At 40.8% G+C, this 27662-nt stretch overlaps 1 protein-coding gene across 1 annotated transcript in view; it reads left to right on the forward strand.

Moving 5' to 3' along the window:
• The first annotated feature begins 16258 nt into the window (after window positions 1-16258).
• LOC106567389 (kazrin) overlaps window positions 16259-27662 on the forward strand; it is a 43376-nt gene continuing 31972 nt past the window's right edge. Inside the window, exon 1 of the mRNA XM_082960193.1 lies at window positions 16259-16449. Coding sequence (XP_082816319.1) covers window positions 16314-16449 — 136 coding nt within the window. The 5' untranslated portion in view covers window positions 16259-16313. The remainder of the gene's footprint in view (window positions 16450-27662) is intronic.

The following is a 27662-nucleotide window of genomic DNA, read 5'->3' on the forward strand; positions in this document are numbered from 1 at the left end:
TGATGTTGAGGAAATCGTTTCCCTCCAATAACCGGCAGTCAAGTCAGCATCACAAATTAAATAATTAAAATTAGAAAACATTGGTAAAATATTATATTGTCATTTAAAGAATTATAGATTTACATCTCTTGAACGCAATCAACTTGCCAGATTTAAAAATAACCTTACTGGGAAATCACACTTTGCAATAATCTGAGCACTGCGCCCAGAAAAATACGCGTTGCGATACAGACTAGTCGTCATGTTGGGGAGATCTAAAATCGAAAATAATATGTAAATAATCCATTACCTTTGATTCTCTTCATCAGATGTCACTTCCAGGTATCACAGGTCCATAACGAATGTAGTTTTGTTCAAAAAAGCTCATCATTTATGTCCAAAAATCTCTGTCTTGTTAGCACATGATCTAAGCCAGCCGGACTTCACTTCATGAACGAGGGGAAAAAATATATTTACGTTCGTTCAAACATGTCAAACGTTGTATAGCATAAATCATTAGGGCCTTTTTTAACCAGAACATGAATAATATTCAAGGTGGACGAATGCATACTCTTTTATAACGTATTGGAACGAGGGTACCCAACATGAACTCGCGCGCCAGGTGTCTAATGGGCCATCATCGTTCCATGGCTCTTGTTCGGTCAGATCTCCCTCCAGAAGACTCAAAACACTTTGTAAAGGCTGGTGACATCTAGTGGAAGCAATAGGAAGTGCCAAAATATTCCTCAGCCCCTGTGTTTTTCAATGGCATAGGTTTAAAGGTAATACAACACATCAGGTATCCACTTCCTGTCAGAAAATGTCTCAGGGTTTTGCCTGCCCAATGAGTTCTGTTATACTCACAGACACCATTCAAACAGTTTTAGAAACTTTAGAGTGTTTTCTATCCATATATAATAAGTATATGCATATTCTAGTTACTGGGTAGGATTAGTAACCAGATTAAATCCGGTACATTTTTTTTATCCAGCCGTGCAAATACTGCCCCCTAGCCCTAACAGGTTAAAAAGTGTAAGCTAATTGTTTTGTGTGTTTAGCCTTGTACATTTGTATGTGCTATGATTGGTGTATTCCTAGTGAGTTTTTGAGGGTGCACCCATAGCCATAGCATACCTTAAACTCAGTGTTCAGATAGGCTACTTTTTGGTCAGTCCCAAAGTTTTGTATTTTGTAATGTGAATAACTTTCTTCCCAGATGAACATAGTGTCCAAATGTGTAACTAGTTTGGTACCCGTTACATCAACAAATAGGGTTAGCCTATTGCTCACACTTCTGACTGTCAAAAACCTCCTTTGTAGTATATTATTGATGTCCATGTGAAGAATTGATGCCAAATAGACTAGGCTATTGTTCTTCCTGTGAATTGTAAACCGTTTTTGGATGATGCTAATAGCAGTTGCAATCAATGAGGAAGCCTGTTATAAGGGATTGTGTGTGATTTGCTTTTCAAGGTATAAACTTGTCTATTCACTCAGGGAACTAACAGCAAGTCAGTGACGCAATGGTGCCCTTGTTCTTTTGTGGCACATTCGTGTGTGGTGCCGGAGTGACTGGATACTAATTGCTGTACAACCTGAGTGGCTGCATAGATTATCAGAGATCAACGTTTTATTTTGCTCAGTCAAAGGCATTTTGCATCTTATTAATTAACTCTACACTGCACTAGGAGTTGTTTATTGAGCTCACAGGTGTGACTTTTTGTTTCATGACCTCACATCCATCCACATACGATGTATGCCTTCACACTTTGTTATTGTCTCAGTCAGGGTCATAGCCATGAGGGTGTCCCTATGCTTCAATAAAAAGAGCACTAGTTACAAGGTGCACACCCAGTCTCTCAGTACACAATACACAGGCAGGCACAATGATGGTAAATAACCAAATAGTCCTGAGGAAGATAGGAAGGAGAACACGAGAGATTGCACTTATCAGGAAACTCACACTAGGTGTCATTTTTAATGCATAGCTGTGGTGCTCGCTCGCCTCGTCCCTAGCTGGAAAGATGCATAGACGCTGACAAATGGGCCACCATCTTCCTCTCACTCTCTTATCTTGAATGTTTCAGTGCTTCGCTCGCCTACAGAGAGGTAGAGGAGGAATAGCATATTTCCCGTTGTGCCACTGTCCTTGCGACTTGCTCTCACGCTAACTTTAATGTAGCCAGTGGCGTGTAATCATGGATGCCAAGGGAAGCCAGGCTTCCCCAAATATTTGACCAATAAATACTGTTGGGTTCTAATTTTTCAGAGTAAATAACTCACGGACGCTAGAGAAGCTTAACCAAGTTTAATTCTCCCCAAAGGGTCGACACAGCTGTATTCAGACAGACATGTTCCCACCATCACAAGTATATATACTCCACTTTAGACACCCCTCCTTCTCTCCAATCCTTACATCTTATGGTTCAACAGGAAGAGGGTAACAGGATAATAAACCATTCTTTCTCCCTTCAGGGGATCTGACCTGACCTCAACCCCTCCTTCGCCTAATCCACAGATGTCCAGCCGTATCACCTATCGCACTCCCGTGACTCCACCCAGCACATTCCACAGCCACTCTGTCTTTCTACAGAGAACCATTAACTTCTGACATAAAAAACAGTCTCTTCCACTCCTTATATACTATGCTTATGCTAATAACAATGTTCAAAGTTTACCGCAAATCCAACAATACAGTTCGTATTCGCAGACAGACTCATCATAGATTGCTCTGGTACTTGCCGGAGATCTCTTTCAAAGGGATGTGTGTATGAATGTAGTTATCACCCCCTTCTGACAAAGTTGTGTTAACTTATGTCTTTCATGTAACAGTTTGTTCTCATTAACCCCTGTGCGGCCTCATCCAGCGAAAAATCATATCGCCATTAGCATAACAAAATGTAATAATAAAAAATAAAAAATAAAAAAATCTAATTATATCGTTTTATAGATACACCTCTCCTGAATCGAACCACGTTGTCCGATTTCAAAAAGGCTTTACAGCAAAAGCAAAACATTAGATTATGTTAGAGGAGTATATCGTAAAAGTAGCCACATAGCCATTTTCCGACCAACCACATGCATCACAAATAACCAAAAAACAGCTAAATGCAGCACTAACCTTTGACAATCTTCATCAGATGACACACCTAGGACATCATGTTACACAATACATGCATTCTTTTGTTCGATAAAGTTCATATTTATATATAAAAACAGCATTTTACATCGGTGCGTAACGTTGACTATTTTCCCTCAAATGCATCCGATGAAACAGAGCTACAATTGACTAAATTACTATTCGAAAACATTTTTAACCTCTCTAGGCTAGGTGGCACCAAATCGTCCCACCTACGCAACAGCCAGTCTAATCCCATGGCGCGATATTCAAATACCTTAAAAATGCTATTACTTCAATTTCTCAAACATATAACTATTTTACACCATTTTAAAGACAAGACTCTCCTTTATCTAACCACACTGTCCGATTTCAAAAAGGCTTTACAACGAAAGCAAAACATTAGATTATGTCAGCAGAGTACCAAGCCAGAAATAATCAGACACCCATTTTTCAAGCTAGCATATAATGTCACATAAACCCAAACCACAGCTAAATGCAGCACTAACCTCTGATGATCTTCATCAGATGACAACCCTAGGACATTATGTTATACAATACATGCATGTTTTGTTCAATCAAGTTCATATTTATATGAAAAAACAGCTTTTTACATTAGCATGTGACGTTCAGAACTAGCATACCCCCCGCAAACTTCCGGGGAATTTACTAACAATTTACTAAATTACTCACGATAAACGTTCACAAAAAGCATAACAATTATTTTAAGAATTATAGATACAGAACTCCTCTATGCACTCTATGTCCGATTTTAAAATAGCTTTTTGGTGAAAGCACATTTTGCAATATTCTCAGTACATAGCCCAGCCATCACGGGCTAGCTATTTAGACACCCAGCAAGTTTAGCCTTCACCAAAATCAGATTTACTATAACAAAAATGTTATTACCTTTGCTGTTCTTCGTCAGAATGCACTCCCAGGACTTCTACTTCAATAACAAATGTTGGTTTGGTCCCAAATAATCCATCGTTATATCCAAACAGCGGCGTTTTGTTCGTGCGTTCTAGACACTATCCGAAATGGTAAATCAGGGTTACGAGCATGGTGCATTTCGTGACAAAAAATGGCTAAATATTCCATTACCGTACTTCGAAGCATGTCAACCGCTATTTAAAATCAATTTTTATGCAATTTATCTCGTAAAAAAGTGATAATATTCCGACCGGGAATCTGCGTTTCGGTAAATAGAGGGAAAAAAAGAAAGACGGGGGCGACCAGTGCACGCGCCTAAGCCCACTGTCCCCTGATCGGCCACTTGACAAAGGCGATAATGTGTTTCAGCCTGGGGCTGGAATGACGACATTCATCTTTTTCCCGGGCTCTGAGAGCCTATGGGAGCCGTGGGAAGTGTCACGTTACCGCAGAAATCCTTTGTTTTGGAAAGAGATGTCAAAGAAAGCCAATAAATGGTCAGACAGGCCACTTCCTGTAAAGGAATCTCTCAGGTTTTTGCCTGCCATATGAGATCTGTTATACTCACAGACACCATTCAAACAGTTTTAGAAACTTTAGGGTGTTTTCTATCCATATCTAATAAGTATATGCATATTCTAGTTACTGGGTAGGAGTAGTAACCAGATTAAATCGGGTACGTTTTTTATCCGGCGGTGTAAATACTGCCCCCTAGCCCTAAGAGGTGAAAATGTAATATTGTCATTCTAAGATTTATAGATGAATATCTCTTGAAACCACCTGTAATGCCAGATTTAAAATTAACTTTACTGGGTAATCATACTTTGCGATGAAAGGGGATGCGATACTCTGAAAAATAGGCTAACGTTACAGGTCAGCGCCATCTTGGAACAATCGCATATCACATCTAGTCTTGTATACTATTGTCAATAATCCCTTACCTTTGGTTGTCTTCATCAGAAAGCACTTCCAGGCATCCCAGGTCCACAACAAATGTATTTTTGTTCAAAAAAGTTCATCCATTATGTTCCATTAGCTTGTTCTTGTTAGCGCGTCTGAAGGCTGATCCAAATCCTCCGTCGGCCACGGGACAGCCATGTCGACAAAAAGCATTTTTTTCCCATTTAGGTTCGTTCAAACATGTCAAACGTTGTATAACATAAATCTTCAGGGCGTTTTTCAACAAGAGAGCCAATAAGAATCGAGGGGGATGATTGCATTGTGTTTCAAAACGTTTCGAAAGGGGAGGGTAACCAGGGGCGCCGGCGTCATAATGGTGATGGCCCTCTCTGTGTGACCACGTTCCACAGCGTCTCATTCATTCAGTTTTCACAGTAGGAGTCTCAAATCACTTTGTAAAGACTGGGGACATCTAGTGGAAGCAATAGGAAGTGCTCAATGAACCATAGCTCACGGTGTGATTAATAGGCAACGTGATGAAGTTGAGTTCGCAATTCAGAATTCCACTTCCTGTTTCGATCTGTCTCGGGGTTTTGACTGCCATATGAATTCTATTATACTCACAGACACCATTCAAACAGTTTTAGAAACTTTAGGGTGTTTTCTATCCACAAGTATTAATTATATGCATATCCTAGCTTCTGAGTTTGAGTAGGAGGCCGTTTAAAATGGGCACGATTTTTTTTCAAAAATCGCTTTAGCGCCCCCTATCCTAGGGGAACGCCAAGAGGTTAAGCCGAAATCACATTGAGAGATGCCCGTCAACGGCATGAAATTTGCATTGCGTGCGAGAGTAGCCAGAATCAATTCACATACGCTGCGTTGTCTTGAAAATCCATTTGTTCGGTATGTAGCCCCTGGGAATTACTTTTGCGAGTTCCTTTTGAGTCACCTTAGATGTCCTAAGGGAGCCACCGTACCTATGCTGAAGTGTCGTTGCTCGGCTAGCTCACAATGATGTTGTAGATAATAAACCAGAGTTGTTAATCAACAACCCAGTCTTGTTCTTCTACAAACAGTATTCTCTCTTGAAATCGGAGACCTCGAGTTTTCCAGCTGTGCCTAGGTTTTCCAGCCTGCCTAGGCTATGTGCCTTTTAACCTCTATGGGCTAGGTGGGACGCTAGCGTGCCACCCGTGGTGCACTCCATCAACAGCAGGTGCATTTCAAGAGCGGCAAATTTGAATCCAAATAAATGTCAAAATTCAAATTTTTCAAAAATACAACTATTTTACACCATTTGAAAGATAAACATCTCCTTAATCTAACCACGTTTTACGATTTCAAAAAGGTTTTACGGCGAAAGCATAAATTTAGAGTATGTTAGGACAGTACATTTACAAGAGTTGTGTGTAATGTTTTGTCAAGTCAAAGACAGGGTCACCAAAACCATAAAACCAGCTAAAATGATGCACTAACCTTTTACAATCTCCATCAGATGACACTCCTAGGACATTATGTTAGACAATGCATGCATTTTTAGTTCTATCAAGTTCATATTTATATCCAAAAACAGCGTTTTACTATGGCATTGATGTTGAGGAAATCGTTTCCCTCCAATAACCGGCAGTCAAGTCAGCGTCACAAATTAAATAATTAAAATTAGAAAACATTGGTAAAATATTATATTGTCATTTAAAGAATTATAGATTTACATCTCTTGAACGCAATCAACTTGCCAGATTTAAAAATAACCTTACTGGGAAATCACACTTTGCAATAATCTGAGCACTGCGCCCAGAAAAATACGCGTTGCGATACAGACTAGACGTCATGTTGGGGAGATCTAAAATCGAAAATACTATGTAAATAATCCATTACCTTTGATTCTCTTCATCAGATGTCACTTCCAGGTATCACAGGTCCATAACGAATGTAGTTTTGTTCAAAAAAGCTCATCATTTATGTCCAAAAATCTCCGTCTTGTTAGCACATGATCTAAGCCAGCCGGACTTCTCGTCATGAACGAGGGGAAAAAATATATTTACGTTCGTTCAAACATGTCAAACGTTGTATAGCATAAATCATTAGGGCCTTTTTTAACCAGAACATGAATAATATTCAAGGTGGACGAATGCATACTCTTTTATAACGTATTGGAACGAGGGTACCCAACATGAACTCGCGCGCCAGGTGTCTAATGGGACATCATCGTTCCATGGCTCTTGTTCGGTCAGATCTCCCGCCAAAAACTCAAAACACTTTGTAAAGGCTGGTGACATCTAGTGGAAGCAATAGGAAGTGCCAAAATATTCCTCAGCCCCTGTGTTTTTCAATGGGATAGGTTTAAAGTCAATACAACACATCAGGTATCCACTTCCTGTCAGAAAATGTCTCAGGGTTTTGCCTGCCAAATGAGTTCTGTTATACTCACAGACACCATTCAAACAGTTTTAGAAACTTTAGAGTGTTTTCTATCCATATATAATAAGTATATGCGTATTCTAGTTACTGGGTAGGATTAGTAACCAGATTAAATCGGGTACATTTTTTTTATCCAGACGTGCAAATGCTGCCCCCTAGCCCTAACAGGTTAATTGAAATCAACACAGGTAGGCTGCAATTTTTTTAAAATATGTAGCTTATTTGACTGATAAACCTTAGCTTACAGCCCAATACATTTTAAATTACATCTTTAGTCTAATTGGCATAGGGAAAATTATAACAATTCCTCTAATTCATTTTCTACAAACGACCCACTCAAGTAATCCGCTTATTTTACCAGCATTGCTCCGCGTAGACGTTAGAAAAATTGACTTGCTTTCTAATTTGACGCTCGCGGCCAGGCCTGTCTTTTTTTCTCTTGTTCACTCATATACACTCTACTTCCAGCGTGAGCACGCTCGTTCGATCGCTTTAAAAAAACGCTTTTCATTTTAATTGGATTTTAGACTAAAGAGTGCTATTCAATTAAAACCTGAAATCCAGAGTTGTGTGGTGGTAGACATAACATTTAACCAAAGCATATCTGGTTCACCAGGTAATTACAGATACATTAGCAGGCCGTTGTGAAACAAAAACACTTTGAACCCACTACTCTTACAGTGCACAGTTCAGGATTGTTGCTTTTCCTTCCCCCGTGAACGTGCGGTTATCAGTTTTGATTGGATATGGCCCAAGTTCCTGACCACCGGGCTGTTCTGTCTCCGACCTCCTATGCAAATGAGCGTTGCCTCAGCCAGCCCTGTAATTTTTTTGCACAGTTTGTTTGGTGTGTGGACTCGTGGTGTGTTTGGACGAGATAAAACCCAATTTTCTGTGCTACCTTACTTATGACTCATCTATTGTGCTGCAGTAGCACAATCAATAGATGCTTACTTAACAAATCCGTAATTGAATTGAGGGCAGGACTATAATAGAATTCTTAAACATTCGTAAGAGTGAATTGGTGTTTCTGAAATGGCCTGTGGACTCGGTCTCCCAATGAGGTATTACTGCTTGGGTTGCTCCGTAAAAAATGTGGTTCTATTATCAGCTCCATTAACTACACCTCAGCATAATGAAACACACTCACCACGCCGATGATTTCGTTCGACCCCTCTCATAATAACTTTTATATTTCATTTTAGTTATTTAGAAGACAGTCTTCTATCCAGAGCCACTTACATTTCAGTCAGTGAACACAAATAGAAAGTACAGAACGTTCTGAACTACTGCCTAATGCAGGTTCTCCAAAAGCATTTAAATAATCTGAAAGCTTTGTTATAGCTTCTGTGAAGAGGCAGACTCTTCCAAAGTGATGAGTGAAAAGCTCCATTCTGAGAGAGGAGGTAAATCCAATGCTGCCGTATGTTTGCAAATGCTTGGTCATGTTCATTTGGGCACGCAACATTTTGCAACGGAAAACGAAAGTGAAGGTATTCCGTTTTCCTCCATTTTGTGCCTAATGAACATGACTCAGTTGAAACAGGAAACACATGAGAGTGGTCTCAGTGGCGTGGTGCTGATTGGAGAATGCTGGCATAGTTGCGGGCGGCGTGCCCACTGGGCACAAATTAACAAATTAAGATGGACCCTCCACGGGAATTTACAGTTTAGTATAATACTGTATAATAGTATTTACAGTGTAGTATACTACTGTATAACACTAGTATTACTATAGTATATACTATAGTAATTACTGTAGTGTTTTTGCAGACATTACTGTAGTATTTACTATAGTGTTTTTGTTCGGTTATTATCTTTGACATGGTAGTGGGGGGTTGTTTCTTGAGGAAACCTATTGGACAAATACTAAAATATCAAATTTTCCATAACCTGTAGCTAGGTAGGACTGGAGTCTGAACAGATAGTTCAGAGCTTCTGCTCTTTTCGATAACCTGTAGCGAACACAATATATGGTCTGTACTTGGCATGTAGGTTTCTCACTCATTGGTGGCACAAATTAAGATATGGGGATGAGTTGGGTATATGCAAATGAAATACTGTGGTATAGTATCTTACACTATACTACAGTTTACTGTAGTAGTTTTTCACGTGTCAAAGAGAGGATGATCAAGCCAACAACTACAACCCAACTGTTCTGATTTCATTGGCCACCGTGAAGGTTAATAAGGACATTTAGTTATGGATGAGGGTGTCATCCCTGTATACATTTTGAGTCTGGTATGGGCATATTATGTGTAGTTTGTGGAACTCATAAAGCAACCCTTTATAAGCTGTAGACGGGACAGCTTCGCGAAAGAGAATGAAGATTATTACATCCAGACATTTCTGTTTGCTCATCATGTAAGGGATAAGGTTATGACCTTGGAGGTAGCTGAATATCAGTAGCCTCTCTGCAATGAACCACAAAAGCATTTTTTTAGTGGAGCCACAACTTCAACCTTGGCACTCCAATGAAAACGATTGTTCTGCTCTTTATCAAGGCGTTAAGTACTATCCTCGCTCCTTGGCTAATTTGTCAGTTCCTCTCTAAATATTCTGGCAGGTGCTTACTTTCCCCATTCATTACTGCCTCAGACTGGAATATTGGAGCTAGGATATGAGAATTGTCTGCTTGATGTTTGGCAGTTGGCAGCTGAGGCAGATGAAATGGGGATAAGCTGTTTTCTCCAGCTTCTCCTGGGCCTGATGAAGTATGGAATTTCGAAGAATAACTGAACTCATACTTACATAAATTAGTCTGTTAAAAACCGCTTAGGGATCGGTTCCCGCTAGCAGGATCAAAATTGAGCGCGCCAAAAGGGATAAAATAAATCACTTACCTTTGAAGATCTTCCTCTGTTTGCAATCCCAAGGGTCCCAGCTACACAATGAATGTTCGTTTTGTTCGATAAAGTCCTTCTTTATATCCCCCAAAAATATGTTTAGTTGGCGCCATTGATTTCAGTAATACACTCCTTCAACATGCATAAAAAGGAATCCAAAAAGCTACTGGTAAACTTCATCCAATCAGTCCTCAGGTACCCTAATATGTAAATAAATGATAATATTTCAGACAGAAAGATTGGTGTTCATTCACATTTGCCAAAAGCCTACCTTCGCTGATGAGAACACCTTGGATAAACTACAACTACTTATTCGTTTTTCAAGAAACAAGCCTGAAACCCTGTATAAAGACTGTTGACATCTAATGGAAGCCATAGGAACTGCAATCTGGGAGCTATTTTTTTGTATATCCCATAGGCTTACATTGAAAAGGCTTGTGACCTCCAATCAAAAGAAAATCTGGATGGATTTTCCTTGGGTTTTCGCCTGCCATATCAGTTCTGTTATACTCAGACATTATTTTAACAGTTTCAGAAACTACAGAGTGTTTTCAATGCTACCATTTATATGCATATCCTAGCTTCTGGTCCTGAGTAACAGGCAGTTTACTTTGTACACGTCAGTCTTCTGGAAATTCAGGATACTGCCCCCTAGCCTTATTTTTAATCCAACTAGGACTTTTTTTCTCTGTATGAAAATCATTTTATGTTTTAGCTGCATTTAGTCAGAGTTTTACCTTAGTTTCTGAAGAACTGTCTTGTTCTCAGTTAATTTGGCTGTAGAAGCATCTATCTAAAAACATACTGTACACATCATGACAGTTTTACTTATGCTCTTCTGAAGTGTCAGTGTGCATATTGATTTCAGTGGTGGCCTTTCTTGCTATGACCCTCATTGGCATGAGATTAAATGTGTTGCTCAACTACTAACAAAGGGCAGAAGTTTACAGTAATATTTGCAACAAATTATAAACTCTCTCTGTCCCTCCCCCACTCCCCCTCTGTGTTACCATTAGGGTTGCACATTTTGGGGAATATTCAGAGGTGGAAACCTTCCGCGGGAATTAACAGGAATATATGGGAATTAACGTGAATATATAGGAATTAACGGAAATATATGCAAATTAATATTAATACCATTTAAATGTAGATGTTTTTTGCATTGGATATATTTACCATATCATATGGAGACAGAAACAGAAAAATGTTACCTTATCCTAAGTAGAGATAATTGCAAATGTTTAAATGCTTCCAATAAAAAAACACTTTAGATACAAATTGAATAATCTGTCTGTAAACAATTGTTGGAAAAATGACTTGTGTCATGCACAAAGTAGATGTCCTATCCAACTTGCCAAAACTATAGTTTGTTAACAAGACATTTGTGGAGTGGTTGAAAAAAGAATATGAATGACTCCAACCTAAGTGTATGTAAACTTCCAACTTCAACTGTAGATCATTGGGCAGGCAGCGTGCCTTGGTTTGAGGGCAGCATGGGTTAACTATCCCGTTGTGCAACTTGACCGTAAGAGATATTTGGAAGTCACACGTGAAAAGGTTAAACATGTTAACCTCTCTAGGGTAGGTGGCACCAAATCGTCCCACCTACGTAACAGCCAGTGGAATCCTGTGGCGCGTTATTCAAATACCTTAGAAATACTATTACTTCAATTTTTCAAACATATGACTATTTTACACCATTTTAAAGACAAGACTCTCGTTAATCTAACCACACTGTCCGATTTCAAAAAGGCTTTACAACGAAAGCAAAACATTAGATTATGTCAGCAGAGTACCCAGCCAGAAATAATCAGACACCCATTTTTCAAGCTAGCATATAATGTCACATAAACCCAAACCACAGCTAAATGTACCACTAACCTTTGATGATCTTCATCAGATGACAACCCTAGGACATTATGTTATACAATACATGCATGTTTTGTTCAATCAAGTTCATATTTATATCAAAAACCAGCTTTTTACATTAGCATGTGACTAGCATGTGACTAGCATTCCCACCGAACACTGCCGGTGAATTTACTAAATTACTCACGATAAACGTTCACAAAAAGCATAACAATTATTTTAAGAATTATAGATACAGAACTCCTCTATGCACTCGATATGTCCGATTTTAAAATAGCTTTTCGGTGAAAGCACATTTTGCAATATTCTCAGTAGATAGCCCGGCATCACAGGGCTAGCTATTTAGACACCCAGCAAGTTTAGCACTCACCAAAGTCAGATTTACTATAAGAAAAATGTTATTACCTTTGCTGTCTTCGTCAGAATGCACTCCCAGGACTTCTACTTCAATAACAAATGTTGGTTTGGTTCAAAATAATCCATAGTTATATCCAAATAGCGGCGTTTTGTTCGTGCGTTCAAGACACTATCCGAAAGGGTAAATAAGGGTGACGAGCATGGCGCAATTCGTGACAAAAAAATTCTAAATATTCCATTACCGTACTTCGAAGCATGTCAACCGCTGTTTAAAATCAATTTTTATGCAATTTTTCTCATAAAAAAAGCGATAATATTCCGACCGGGAATCTGCGTTTAGGTAAACAGACGAAAGAAAATAAAGCATGGGGTCGACTTGGGCACGCGCCTAAGCCCATAGTACTCTGATCGGCCACTTGCCAAACGCGATAAAGTGTTTCAGCCAGAGGCTGCCTCGATATCGTTCAGCTTTTTCCCGGGCTCTGAGAGCCTATGGGAGCCGTAGGAAGTGTCACGTTAGAGCAAAGATCCTCAGTCTTCAATAAAAAGAGCCAAAATGAAACACAACTTGTCAGACAGGCCACTTCCTGCATGGAATCTTCTCAGGTTTTGGCCTGCCATATGAGTTCTGTTATACTCACAGACACCATTCAAACAGTTTTAGAAACTTTAGGGTGTTTTCTATCCAAAGCCAATAATTATATGCATATTCTAGTTACTGGGCAGGAGTAGTAACCAGATTAAATCGGGTACGTATTTTATCCGGCCGTGTCAATACTGCCCCCTAGCCCTAACAGGTTAACATTCACAAGGCCGCGGAGCCAGACGAATTACCAGGACGCGTACTCAGACCATGCGTTGACCAACTGGCAAGTGTCTTAACTTACATATTCAACCTCTCCCTGACCCAGTCTGTAATACCTACATGTTTCAAGCAGACCGTCATAGTCCCTGTGCCCAAGAACGCCAAGGTAACCGGTCTAAATGACTATCGCCAAATAGCACTCACATCTGTAGCCATGAAATGCTTTGAAAGGCTGCTCATGGCTCACATCAACACCATCATCCCAGACACCCTGGACCCACTTAATTTGCATAACTCCCCAACAAATCCACTTGACGTAATCCCTATTGCACTCGACACTGCCCTCTCCACCTGGAACACCTATGTGGGAATGTTGTGCATTGACTCGAGCTCAGTGTTCAACCCCATAGTGCCCTCCAAGCTCAACACTAAGCTCAGCGCCCTGGGACTAAACACCTCCCTCCAACTGCATCCTGGACTTTCTGACGGGGCCCCTCAGGGGTGTGTGCTTAGTCCTCTCCTGTGCTCCCTGTTCACCCACGACTGTGGCTGCGCACGTCTCAAACACCATCATTTGACTACATGACTGTGGTAGGCCTGATCACCGACGATGATGAGACGGCCTATAAGGAGGTCAGTGACCTGGCAGTGTGGTGTCGGGACAACAAATTCTCCCTCAACGTTAGCAAGACAAAGGAGCTGATCGTGGACTTCAGGAAACCTTACCATTGAGATAATCTTGACTGGCTGCATCGCCGCTTGGTATGGCAACTGCTTGGCATCTGACCGCAAGGAGCTACAGAGGGTAGTGCGTGCGGCCCAGTACATTAGTGGGAACGAGCTCCCCACCATCCAGGACTTCGGTGTCAGAGGAAGGCCCTAAAATTTGTCAGACTCCAGCCACCCAAATCATAGACTGTTCTCTCTGCTACTGCACAACAAGCGGTACCGATGCACCAAATCTGGAACCAACAGGACCCTGAACAGCTTCTACCCCCTAGCCATAAGACTGCTAAATAGTTATAGATACCCAGACTATCGAAGGTGGCTCTGGCTCCGGCCTTAGTCCCCATTCAAACCTGTCCACCCCCGCTGAAGGCTCAGGGCTGTAGCCCACTGCTGAAGACTCTGGGCTGAGGAGCGACTCTGGCTGCGCCGGACTGGCGGGCGACTCTGGCTGCGCCGGACTGGCGGGCGACTCTGGCTGCGCCGGACTGGCGGGCGACTCTGGCTGTGCCGGACTGGCGGGCGAGTGCTCACTGCAGGCACTGGCTGTACCGGGTTATGGAGGCGCACTGGAGGGTGAGTGCGGGTAGCAGGAACAGGACGTACTGGACTGGGCTGGCGCACTAGAGGCCTGATGCGTGGGGCTGGCTTTGGAGGCGTCAGACTAGTGACACGCACCTCAGGGCTAGTGCGAGGAACAGGACGTACTGGACTGGGCAGGCGCACTAGAAGCCTGATGCGTGGGGCTGGCTTTGGAAGGCGCCAGCCTAGTAACACGCACCTCAGGGCTAGTGCGAGGAGCAGGAACAGGGTAAACTGGACCCTGGAGACGCACTGGAGGTCTGGCGCATACAGCCTGCACAACCCTTCCTGGCTGAGTGCTCAACATAGCCTGGCCATATTGAGGAGCTTTTACTGATCGCACCGGCCTTTGAATGCGTCTGGGCAATACAGTGCGCATTTCCGCATAGCTCGGTGCTTTCTTGATCCGTCGCTCCCCGTAATAAGCACGTGGAGTTGGCTCAGGTCTCTATCCTGACTCTACCCAACTCCCCGTGATGCCTCTCGGTCTCCTCTAGCTCCCTTAGTTTGTCCTCCCAGAATCGTCGTTCATCCTCCCACGTCCATGCTTTTTTCCGGTGCTCCAATCCCCGCTGCTTGGTCCTGGTTTGGTGGGTAGTTCTGTCAGGTGCGTCGTAGAAAGTGGACCAAGGCGCAGTGGGTATCGGGCTCATCTTCTTTTATTTATGTAGGTGGACACTTAAACAAAATAAATCAACGTCAACTAACAGTTCCATAAGGACACAAGGACTATACGAAAAACAACTACCCACAAACACAAGAGAAAATAAACCCACTTAAATATGGCCTCCAATTAGAAGCAACGACAACCAGCTGCTTCTAATTGGAGGTCGTTCCCAAAACTAACATAGAAATAGAAAAACTTGAAAACCCACAGAGAAATAGAAAACATACACCAAAAACTCCGAAACACACAAAACAAACAACCCCTGCCACGCCCTGACCAAACTACAATAACAAATAACCCCTTTTACTGATCAGGACGTGACATCTACCTCAATTACCTTGTACCATTACACATCACCCGTGTGTATATTAGGGTTAGGGAGAATACCAGTATTATGATACTCGTTAGTATTCTGGCAAAGAAACAAAACAGAAAGCGGATTTAACTTCTTTAGGAAAACAGACCTAATGTTTGAAACAGATATCATTATGTTGTCATCCAGAGTCACATTTATTTATTTTCCAAGCTATAGCACACTATTGTACATACAGCAGGGTTTTAAAGGACCAAAGAGATTGTTCTGCATCGTGTTTTCATTTTTGCCATGGAAAAAATATTGTGATACTGGTATCACCACAGCCCTAGTGTATTAAGCAAGTTATCCTTACTCATTGTGTATTTATTCATTTGTTTTCTTATTTTTCGATTATTTTTCAATGTTTTATTTCTGCATTGTTCAGAGGGGCCCGTAGGTAAGCATTTCACTCTTAGTCTACACCTGTTGTTTACAAAGCATTTGACAAATACAATTTGATTTGATTACAACAGTCTGAGATACCAGAACTTCCCAGTATCTCTCTGTCCCTCCCTCCTTTCCTCCCTCTTGTCCTCTGTTACAGCACAGTTTACAGTACAGTTTAGGGTCCTAAACTCTCGCCCTCTCTCTTCTTCCCTCACTCCCTGCCTACTTAACAGTACAGTATAGAGTACCACCATTTCATAACAAATTGATTCCTAACCTCTCTCTCTTTTTCCTTCTCTACCTCCATAGTGTTGCTTCAGGGGGAGGTGGCCCAGCTCCAGGAGGAGGTGCACCTGCTCAGGCAGATGAAGGATATGTTAAATAAGGACCTGGAGGAAGGCCAAGGATGCTGCTCTGCTGATGTGCTCTCGGCCACCGGACTCTGCGTGCAGCTGGCCCAGAAGGAGCAGGAGCTGGACCATGCTAAGGAGGTACTGCAGGGTGAGTAAGCGGGCCGACGCAGGGGCTAAACAGTGGAAGGCCGAAGTGGAATAAACAGACAGAGAGATTCAATAAAAATGCCTAGCCCTGCTGTAAGCAAGAGTGCAAAGGCTCAAACACACATCCCAAAATAGTGTGCAGACAGTAACTCCAGGGGTGTTGAGGTCACAAAGCCCCATTTAACTTTAATCAGCTCTATGGATAATTTTATTAGGATTACAATCAAAGAAAATAATGATCTTGTTCAATATCAAAATAAACACATCATGGGATTTTGTCTACAACTGTTTGTCGTCAGCAGCCTATGCTGTTACACAGAAAGTAATATAATAGCATAGAATATAATGGCATAGTATACAATATTACCCTTGTGACCTTAATGTTGCTAGCATCCGGACTTTAATATTTTATGATGGTCTGCAATGAAGGCCAAAGCCAACATATGCCTGCTGTCACGACTTCCTCCGAAGTCGGTCCCTCTCATTGTTCGGGCGACGTTCGGCGGTCGATGTCACTGATCTTCTAGCCATCGCCGATCCACCTTTCATTTTCCATTTGTTTTGTCTTGTCTTCCCACATACCTGGTTTCAATTCCATCAATTACATGTTGTGTATTTAACCCTCTGTTCCCCCCATGTCCTTGTCTGGTATTGTTTGTAAGTACTTGTGCACGTTATGTCTGGTGTGCGTCGGGTTATGTACCCATTTATTGATTGTTCTGTTTTCTGGTGGGTTTTTATTAATAAACTGAGCCGTTGGAAACAGTTTCTCTCCTGCGTCTGACTTCTCTGCCGCCAGAACGCACCCCTTACACCTGCAGGCGCTAACAGCAATCACAAGTAATGAAAGCTTTATTAAGAGTGGCTTCAGTCAGCTTACAGAGCCTAGAGAAGTTGAGCAGGACCGCTCTGCGCTATGATCAAGCTCAGCTGCGTGGGAGGACAAAGATAATTGCTTGTTGTATTCTCTTAATTAATATCAGTTTGTTTTCATTGCTCTGGAATAGCTTCAAGCACTGATAGTCATTGATGTGCGAATACTTTGTTGGCTACTGTAGATTAAAACTATAGCCTTTTTGGTGCAGTTACTCATCAAAGTACACTGCTCAAAAAAATAAAGGGAACACTAAAATAACACATCCTAGATCTGAATGAATTAAATAATCTTATTAAATACTTTTTTATTTACATAGTTGAATGTGCTGACGACAAAATCACACAAAAATAATCAATGGAAATCCAATTTATCAACCCATGGAGGTCTGGATTTGGAGTCACACTCAAAATTAAAGTGGAAAACCACACTACAGGCTGATCCAACTTTGATGTAATGTCCCACCCCTGGTACACCCTATCAACAGCAGGTGAAATATCAAGGGCGCCAAATTTGAAAACAATTAAATGTCATAATTCAAATTTCTCAAACATACAACTATCTTACACCCTTTGAAAGATAAACATCTCCTTAATCTAACCACGTTGTCCGATTTCAAAAAGGCTTTACGGCGAAAGCATAAAGTTAGAATATGTTAGGACAGTACATTGAAAATAGCTGTGTGTAATGTTTTGCCAATGCAAAGACGGGCATCACCAAAAACAGAAAACCAGCTAAAATTATGCACTAACCTTTGACAATCTTCATCAGATGACACTCCTAGGACATTATGTTAGACAATACATGCATATTTTGTTCTATCAAGTTCATATTTATATCCAAAAACAGCGTTTTACAATGGCGTTGATGTTGAGGAAATATTTTCCCTCCAATACCGCCAGTCAATCAGCACAACAAATTAAATAATTACTATTCGAAAACATTGGTAAAATATTATATTGTCATTCAAAGAATTATAGATTAACATCTCTTGAACGCAACCGCATTGCCAGATTTAAAAATAACTTTACTGGGAAATCACACTTTGCAATAATCTGAGTACTGCGCTCTGAAAAATAGGCTTGGCGATACAGACTAGTCGCCATGTTGGAGAGATCTAAAATCAAAAATACTATGTAAATATTCCCTTACCTTTGTTTATCTTCATCAGAAGGCACTTCCAGGAATCCCAGGTCCATAACAAATGTAGTTTTGTTCGAAAAAGCTCATCATTTATGTCCAAAAAGCTCCGTGTTGTTAGCGCGTCCTATAGGCTACTCAAAAACATGAGCGACGGCCGCCGGATTTGGCATTCACCAAAGAGGGGGAAAAAAAATATTTACGTTCGTTCAAACATGTCAAACGTTGTATAGCATAAATCATTAGGGCCTTTTTCAATCAGAACTTAAATAATATTCAAGGCGGACGATTGCATTCTCTTTTTTAAAACGTCTTGGCCTTCCCTGTAGCTCAGTTGGTAGAGCATGGTGTTTGCAACACCAGGGTTGTGAGTTCGATTCCCATGGGGGGCCAGCACAGAAAAATAATGAATGAAATGTATGCATTCACTACTGTAAGTCGCTCTGGATAAGGGCGTCTGCTGAATGATTAAAATGTAAATGTATTGGAATGAGAGTACCCAAACATGCACTCGCGCGCCAGAGTAGTATTGGCCATCCTCTTATGACCAACGTTCCAAGTCTCTTGTTCGGTCAGTTTTCACAGTAGAAGACTCAAACCACTTTGTAAAGACTGGTGACATCTAGTGGATGGCGTAGGAAGTGCTCAATGATTAAATCCCTGTGTGTTTCAATAGCATAGGCTTAAAAGTAATTCAACACATCAGATATACACTTCCTGTCAGAATTTGTCTCAGGGTTTTGACTGCCATATGAGTTCTGTTATACCTACAGACACCATTCAAACAGTTTTAGAAAATTCTGAGTGTTTTTCTATCCAAATCTGTTAACCTGTTTAGGATAGGGGGCAGTATTGACACGGCTGGATAAAAAACGTACCCGATTTAATCTGGTTACCACTCCTACCCAGTAACTAGAATATGCATATACTTATTACACATGGATAGAAAACACCCTAAAGTTTCTAAAACTGTTTGAATGGTGTCTGTGAGTATAACAGAACTCATTTGGCAGGCAAAGACCTGACAAGGTTTCAGGCAGGAAGTGGCCTGTCTGACAAGGTGTCGTTCTTCTTGAAGAGTGAGGATCTTAGCTGTCCCGTGACACTTCCTACGGCTGCCATAGGGTCTCAGAAGGCGGCAAAAAGCTGAATCGTGGCTTTGCAGGCTCTGGCTGAAAAAAAGTAGCGCGTTTGGGTAGTGGCTGGTTACAGTACTGTGAGACTCAGGCGCGTGCCCGCGTCGACCGAAAGCTTTGTTTACTTTCCTCAGTTTAGCTAAATGGACATTCCCGGTCGGAATATTATCGCTTTTCTACGAGAAAAATGGCATAAAAATGGATTTTAAACAGCGGTTGACATGCTTCGAAGTACGGTAATGGAATATTTAGATTTTTTTTGTCACGAATTGCGCCATGCGCACGACCCTGATTTACCATTTCAGATAGTGTCTGGGACGCACGAACAAAACGCCGCTATTCGGATATAACGATGGATTATTTTGGACCAAACCAACATTTGTTATTGAAGTAGCAGTCCTGGGAGTGCATTCTGACGAAGACAACAAAAGGTAATCAAACTTTTATAATAGTAAAGCTGATATTGGTGAGTGCTAAACTTGCCGGGTGTCTAAATAGCTAGCCCGTGATGCCTGGGCTATGTACTTAGAATATTGCAAAATGTGCTTTCACCAAAAAGCTATTTTAAAATCGGACATATCGAGTGCATAGAGGAGTTCTGTATCTATAATTCTTAAAATAATTGTGAACGTTTATCGTGAGTAATTTAGTAAAATGTTAGCGAATTCCCCGGAAGTTTGCGGGGGGTATGCTAGTTCTGAACGTCACATGCTAATGTAAAAAGCTGTTTTTTGATATAAATATGAACTTGATTGAACAAAACATGCATGTATTGTATAACATAATGTCCTAGGGTTGTCATCTGATGAAGATCATCAAAGGTGAGTGCTGCATTTAGCTGTCTTCTGGGTTTTTGTGACATTATGTGCTAGCTTGAAAAATGGGTGTCTGATTATTTCTGGCTTGGTACTCTGCTGACATAATCTAATGTTTTGCTTTCGTTGTAAAGCCTTTTTGAAATCGGACAGTGTGGTTAGATTAACGAGAGTCTTGTCTTTAAATAGCTGTAAAATAGTCATATGTTTGAGAAATTGAAGTAATAGGATTTTTAAGGTTTTGAAAATCGCGCCACAGGCTGCAAGTGGCTGTTACGTAGGTGGGACGAATTCGTCTCGCCTAGCCCATAGAGGTTAATAATATGCATATCCTAGCTTCTGAGTTGGTGTAGGAGGCAGTTAAAAAATGGGCACATTTTTTTCAAAATTCTCAATACTGCCCCCTAGCCCCAGAGGTTATTAACCTCTTACATCTAGATGTTCCGCTAGCGGAACACCGCTCCAATGTCCAATGATAGGTCATGGCGCGAATTACAAACTCCTCAAAAATCCAAAAACTTCAATTTTTCAAACATATGACTATTTTACACCATTTTAAAGACAAGACTCTCCTTTATCTAACCACATTGTCCGATTTCAAAAAGGCTTTACAACGAAAGCAAAACATTAGATTATGTCAGGAGAGTACCCAGCCAGAAATAATCACACACACGTTTTTCAAGCTAGCATATAATGTCACAAAAACCAAAACCACAGCTAAATGCAGCACTAACCTTTGATGATCTTCATCAGATGACACTCCTAGGACATTATGTTATACAATACATGCATGTTTTGTTCAATCAAGTTCATATTTATATCAAAAACCAGCTTTTTACATTAGCATGTTTTGTTCAGAACTAGCATACCCACCGAAAACTTCCGGTGAATTTACTAAATTACTCATGATAAACGTTGACAAAAAACATAACAATTATTTTAAGAATTATAGATACAGAACTCCTTTATGCAATCGCGGTGTCCAATTTTAAAATAGCTTTTCGGTGAAAGCACATTTTGCAATATTCTGAGTAGATAGCCCGGCCATCATGGCTTGCTAATTTGACACCCACCAAGTTTGGCACTCACCAAACTCAGATTTACGATAAGAAAATTTGGATTACCTTTGCTGTTCTTCGTCAGAATGCACTCCCAGGACTTCTACTTTACACCCAATGTTGTTTTGGTTCCAAATAATCCATAGTTATATCCAAATAGCGCCGTTTTGTTCTTGCGTTCAAGACACTATCCGAAGGGTGACGCGCCGGCGCATATCGTGACAAAAAATTTCAAAATATTCCATTACCGTACTTTGAAGCATGTCAAACGCTGTTTAAAATAAATTTTTATGCGATTTTTCTCGTAAAATAGCGTTAATATTCTGACCAGGAGAGTTTTTGTTCAAAGTCTGAAAATGTAAAATGGACTGTTCACGTGCACGCGCGAACCCGTTTCATTGTTCTCAGATCGACCACTATCCAAATGCGCTACTGTTTTCCAACTGCAGAGTCATCATTCCCCGTTCTGGCGCCTTCTGAGAGCCTATGGGAGCCTTAGAAAATGTCACGTTACAGCAGAGATCCTCTGTTTTCGATAAAGAGGCTATAGAAGGCCAAGAAATGGTCAGAGAGGGCACTTCCTGTATAGAATTTTCTCAGGTTTTGGCCTGCCATATGAGTTCTGTTATACTCACAGACACCATTCAAACAGTTTTAGAAACTTTAGGGTGTTTTCTATCCAAATCAAACAATTATATGCATATTCTAGTTTCTGGGCAGGGGTAATAACCAGATTAAATCGGGTATGTTTTTTATCCGGCCGTGAAAATACTGCCCCCTATCCTAAACAGGTTAGAAGAAAAAAATAAGCAAACATTTTTGGTGTTCGCCAAAAGGCATGTGGGAGACTCCCCAAACATATGGAAAAAAGTATTCTGAGATGAGACTAAAATAGAGCTTTTTGGCCATCAAAGAAACCCAACATCTCCCATCACCCGGAGAACACCATCCCCACAGTGAAGCATGGTAGTGGCAGCATCATGCTGTGGGGATGTTTTCACTGGCATGGACTGGGAAACTGGTCAGAATTGAAGGAATGATGGATGGCACTAAATACAGGGAAATTCATTTTTCAGTCTCCGACTGGGACGGAGGTTCACTTTCCAGCAGGACAATGACCCTAAGCATACTGCTAAAGCAACACTTGAGTGGTTTAAGGGGAAACATTTGGAAATGCCTAGCCAAAGCCTAGACCTCAATCCAATTGAGAATCTGTGGTAGGACTTATAGATTGCTGTACAACAGCGGAACCCATCCAACTTGAAGGCGCTGGAGCAGATTCGCCTTGAAGAATGGGCAACAATCCAAGGGCTAGATGTGCCAAGCTTATAGAGACAAACCCCAAGAGACTTGCAGCTGTAATTGCTACAAAAGGTGGCTCTACAAAGTATTGACTTTGGGGGGTGAATAGTTATGCACACTCAAGTGTTCTGTTTTTTTTTGTCTTATTTCTTGTTTGTTTCACAATAAAAAATATTTTCACAATAAAAAATATCTTCAAAGTGTTATGTAAATAAAATTATACAAACCTCCAAAAAATCTATTTTAATTCCAGGTTGTAAGGCAACAAAATAGGAAAAATGCCAGGGGGGTGAATACATTTGCAAGCCACTGTACTTGTAAATATTTTTCCTGTTATGGTGAATAAAAACTTGGCTACTGTTAAACTCAAAACATTGTTCTGGTAATTACATGAGCGGGCTAGCCAGCTAGAGAGATATCAAGCTAACCTTAGCAACAAACCAGAGATTGGAACCAAAATTATTTCGTTCTGAACAGAGCTATTATTTTCTTTGCGTTTCATTGTTCTGACCAGCAAAATAAAGTTCTGTACCGTTCGAACCCAAAAAAGTAACGGTTTATATTGATCCTTTCTGTTCCTTTTTTTTACCTCTGAAATATAATTTTTTTTACATTACGTTCGACATTAAATTACTTCACCAATCAGTGCAGATAGAGCAGCTTACTATGGAGCGGGCAAGCTATAGTTGTTTATATGTGATGGAAGGACAAGTGTAGGGTGCGAGATGTGACAGAAATTTTGTGGGTGGGGAGAGAGCGAGAGAGGGTGGTTGAGGAAGCTTGGCTTGAAGTACTAGGCATCTTGTTATGATACGTTATCTGAATTAGGCTCACAGAATTATACCTACAAAGGAACTGCATCTATGGAGGAACTTTGAATGTCTTTGAGCTGCCGAGAGTTTGCTTAACGTTGGACCATCGCTAACGTTAGCTAGCTAGTTAGCTATAAAGCTTTTGTGTGCAGAATGGCACCAGAATTAAAAACATGTCTTACCTTTTTATAAAATAAAAAAAGACTCTAGAGAACGTGTTTCCAGAGTCCAATGTCAGCAAACTTTAAACCACTCCAGACAACACTTGGCATTGCACATGGTGATCTTAGGCTTGTGTGTGTGCGGCTGCTCGGCCATGGAGACCCATTTCATGAAGCTCCCGAATTGCATAAAAATACAATTCATAACAATGCCTTCAAGTGTTTTGAGAGAAGTGACAGTGATACAGAATGCTTAGAGTACAAGAGTAACAATTGCATAAAAATATAACACAAGACATAAAACAGGAAAGTGTGCTCTCTCTGAACTAGATTTTTTTTTTTTTGCTTTCATCTTGTGTTCCCAACCTCGGTTTTCTTTTCCTGAGGTCTAGTTTACTGGATTAAGACTGTTGTCAAAAAGCTCATACACAAAATAATGCATCAATGCTTACTTCAATGCTTAACTAGCATTGAAAAAGTTTATTCATTATTTTATAATTTATCTTTCACTAATTTCTGAATCATGTTTGTAATATTGTCAGTAGGCTATAGTAACGTATGCTTCGGAGGGGAAGGGGCAGGTAGCCTACACACGCTCAAATACACTGGCAAAGATTTCCAGCTGGCATGAGTAAGTTTCTCAGTGACAGAGTGAGGGCTTTGTATTAGCACTTTGTAGATTTTTTTGAGGGACTGACAAAAAATGCCCGGAACATAAAAAAATGATGGTTCTGCTCCGGAACAGTATAGATCACTTTCATTCTGATTCTGTTCCTGATTCTGCTCTTTTATGGTTTTCGGTTCTGTTACCTGAACTAGTTCCAACCCCTGCAACAAACCACAATATTGTCTGGAGAAAGTTGCTTTTATTTGCCTGGCGCTCTATATTGACACGTCTTAAATACATTTTTAAACAGATGGGGGTTTTTTTGTATTAAAATAGAGTAGGTAACATTGCTGTTTGGACAAGGCTGCTGCAATTTCATGCAAACTGCCGTTTTTGTGTTTATATAGCTTTTCATAATGACCAGGACAAGTGATGTCTGACAACAACAATAAAATGTTCATGATTTAATGCGCACAAAGACGGTAAGGTGATGTTTACACTGTGGGATTTGAGGGACTTTTAAATACATAACAGCAATCAAGTCAGTTGCAGGAAATAAAAGTACAGGCTTTGTTGCCGACAAACGTTACATTTAGGTATAAAGAAATGTTTGCAAAAACTTGGTGGAATGCTAAAGTTGGTGGACAAATGTGTTGGTTTGAAAGGTTATTGTGTATCCATCTAATTTTCAACTCTGCGGACGGTTTTGTCACAAAAACTGTTGCGATAGATAGCATACTTACCCAATCTGGTTTTAGTGCATGCTCTATAAAAAACAGTTACCTGATGAAGTGGACAGGGTACGTTATATAATGAGAGACGAATAAAAGCAAGATAAAAAAATGGACAGTCAAGCATCTATCATCATGTCACCAGGATCATTCAAATGGTAGCCTACACTCGATATTTAATGGAAATTTGCATGAACCTCATCTCGTTATGAAGTTATTAAATAAGTTACATAAGTTATTACATCTGCTTATAAACTCTGCTTTTCTATGTTCCATGTTGTGGTGCTAGTAGGCTACAACATCATAGCGTGACTCAAAGTTTACTGCGTCCATGATGGTTTTTCTATCAATATTTGTGCATAACAGCATTTCCACCGCAATTGTCGCATAATCTATTTCACAGACCCCAAAAAATATCCCACCTTTGTCGACATTGTACAAGTTTCCATAAGGCTTATAGTCACGTTGAATGCTGGCGGTGCTTTCACTGTAGTGGTAGCATGAGACGGAGTCTACAACCCACACAAGTGGCTCAGGTAGTGCAGCTCATCCAGTATGGCACATCAATGCGAGCTGTGGCAAGAAGGTTTGCTGTGTCTGTCAGCGTAGTGTCCAGAGCATGGAGGAGCTACCAGGAGACAGGCCAGTACATCATGAGACGTGGAGGAGGCCGTAGGAGGGCAACAACCCAGCAGCAGGACCGCTACCTCCGCCTTTGTGCAAGGAGGATCACTGCCAGAGCCCTGCAAAATGACCTCCAGCAGGCCACAAATGTGCAAGTGTCTGCTCAAACGGTCAGAAACAGACTCCATGAGGGTGGTATGAGGGCCCGACGTCCACAGGTGGGGGTTGTGCTTACAGCCCAACACCGTGCAGGACGTTTGGCATTTGCCAGAGAACACAAATACGCCACTGGCGCCGTAGGAGCCGTAGGTAAACTGCTAACTTATTGTTTGTTGTAAATGTGAGGAAATGAAAGCAGTGCATTTCTGTCGGCTTTAGAGCTTGCTCGCACATCCAGTTACATTGACAACGATCACAACACTTAAAGTTGTGATGTCTGTTGCTCAGTTAGGGCAAGCAATGGCGATATAATGGTGAATGCAGACAAGAATGTGGTAAATATGGGGCTGTTTGAAAGGGGACTATATAAACATTGGCCAAAAGTTTTTTCAGGCAACCTACTGCAAATCCAATGTGAATTAGGTAACGTTACATTTCAGTTTTTTTATGCAAAAGTGCTTTTATGTGCACTACGCAGGGTGTCCACCCACTCTGCCCAAAGTGGGTGAAATTTCACTTCCTTATGTTAAGAAATAAATTTTACCAACACAAATAGTTTAATGTAATGATGTTCTGAATCGTTCAGTGGGTCTTTCTCTAACATTTTAATTAACAGTATATCCAAAAAGTCGGATTTCGTAACCTAATACATCCGATAATAAGCACCGATCTCTGTTGAAAGAGCTGTGCATCTTTCTCACAGCAACTTTGAAGATTTTAGATGTTGTGGTGGTAATCTTCAAAGTTGTTTCCACAGGTTGCAAAAAGCAAAAAAGTCATGACACGAGCTGAATAAAATGTAAAAGGCTTTGAAAATAAAAAGCTTGCGGTACGCTCAGTGCTCCGTTGACTCACTAACAGCTGGTTGGCACGGGTTGAACAGGGCAGGGGTGTCCTTTCTGTGTTATGAAAGAAACTGTGATTCATGTGTTTTCTGTGTGCGCCAGGTTAAAATGCCATTAATGTCTCTGTTGGAATGTCTGTGTGAGAGGTTGGGGTGGTTTTTACTGTTTGGATGTTTATAATGGGGTACAGGTATTCGAATAAGGAGAAGGTCAAATGTGTTTTGTTGAATTTTCTGTTTGCTCCGGTGAAGTTGGCTATTTGGCTAACAAGGAGGAACAGGGTCAAAGGTTGGGGGATAACAGAACCTTTACTATTATTTAATGGGATGGTCTCTGCGCGCCTTGGTTGAATTTGAGTTCTATAGAATGATAAAAAGTGTGATGTTTCAGGAGATATGGTGTGATGGGGGCTGTCTGTATAGCTGGGGGAGATGTTTTAGATATACGGTTGTAGAAGTGGTGAGGTTTTCTGGTTATTGTGATGTTTTGTATCGTGTGGTAGAGGGAAAGGTGAGTATGGTACATGTATGCAGTACAGGATATAGTTAGGTGTTTTATTTTTAAGGGGGGGGGTGGTGAGGTGTTAATGAAATGAGAATGTTTCATTAAAGAAAGTCTCTCTCTCTCTCGTCATACTAACGAGCAGTAGCAGGGATAATTACAGTTTGTGGGTTTGTTTTGAAAGAGATTAGCTAAATCCAGGAGAGCAAACCTGTGGGGCCAAAGTAGTAATGCAACCATGACAACCCTATAATACTGGCAGCAGTTAAAAGAACAGTGGACTTTTCAATTCAGCCTCTTGTTCACACAGATCATGTTCCTTCCTCACTGTTACCCAAGTTAGCAGAGTAGTGTAGGCCCACTAGAGAACTCATTAGTTCAGGCTGAGGGACCTTTGGTTTGAAGTACCTTTTGGTGGGAAACAGAAGTGTTCTAGAGAGTATCTTGTC

This window comes from Salmo salar, chromosome 13 (assembly GCF_965601325.2).
Source record: "Salmo salar chromosome 13, fSalSal1, whole genome shotgun sequence".
NCBI lineage: Eukaryota > Metazoa > Chordata > Actinopteri > Salmoniformes > Salmonidae > Salmo > Salmo salar.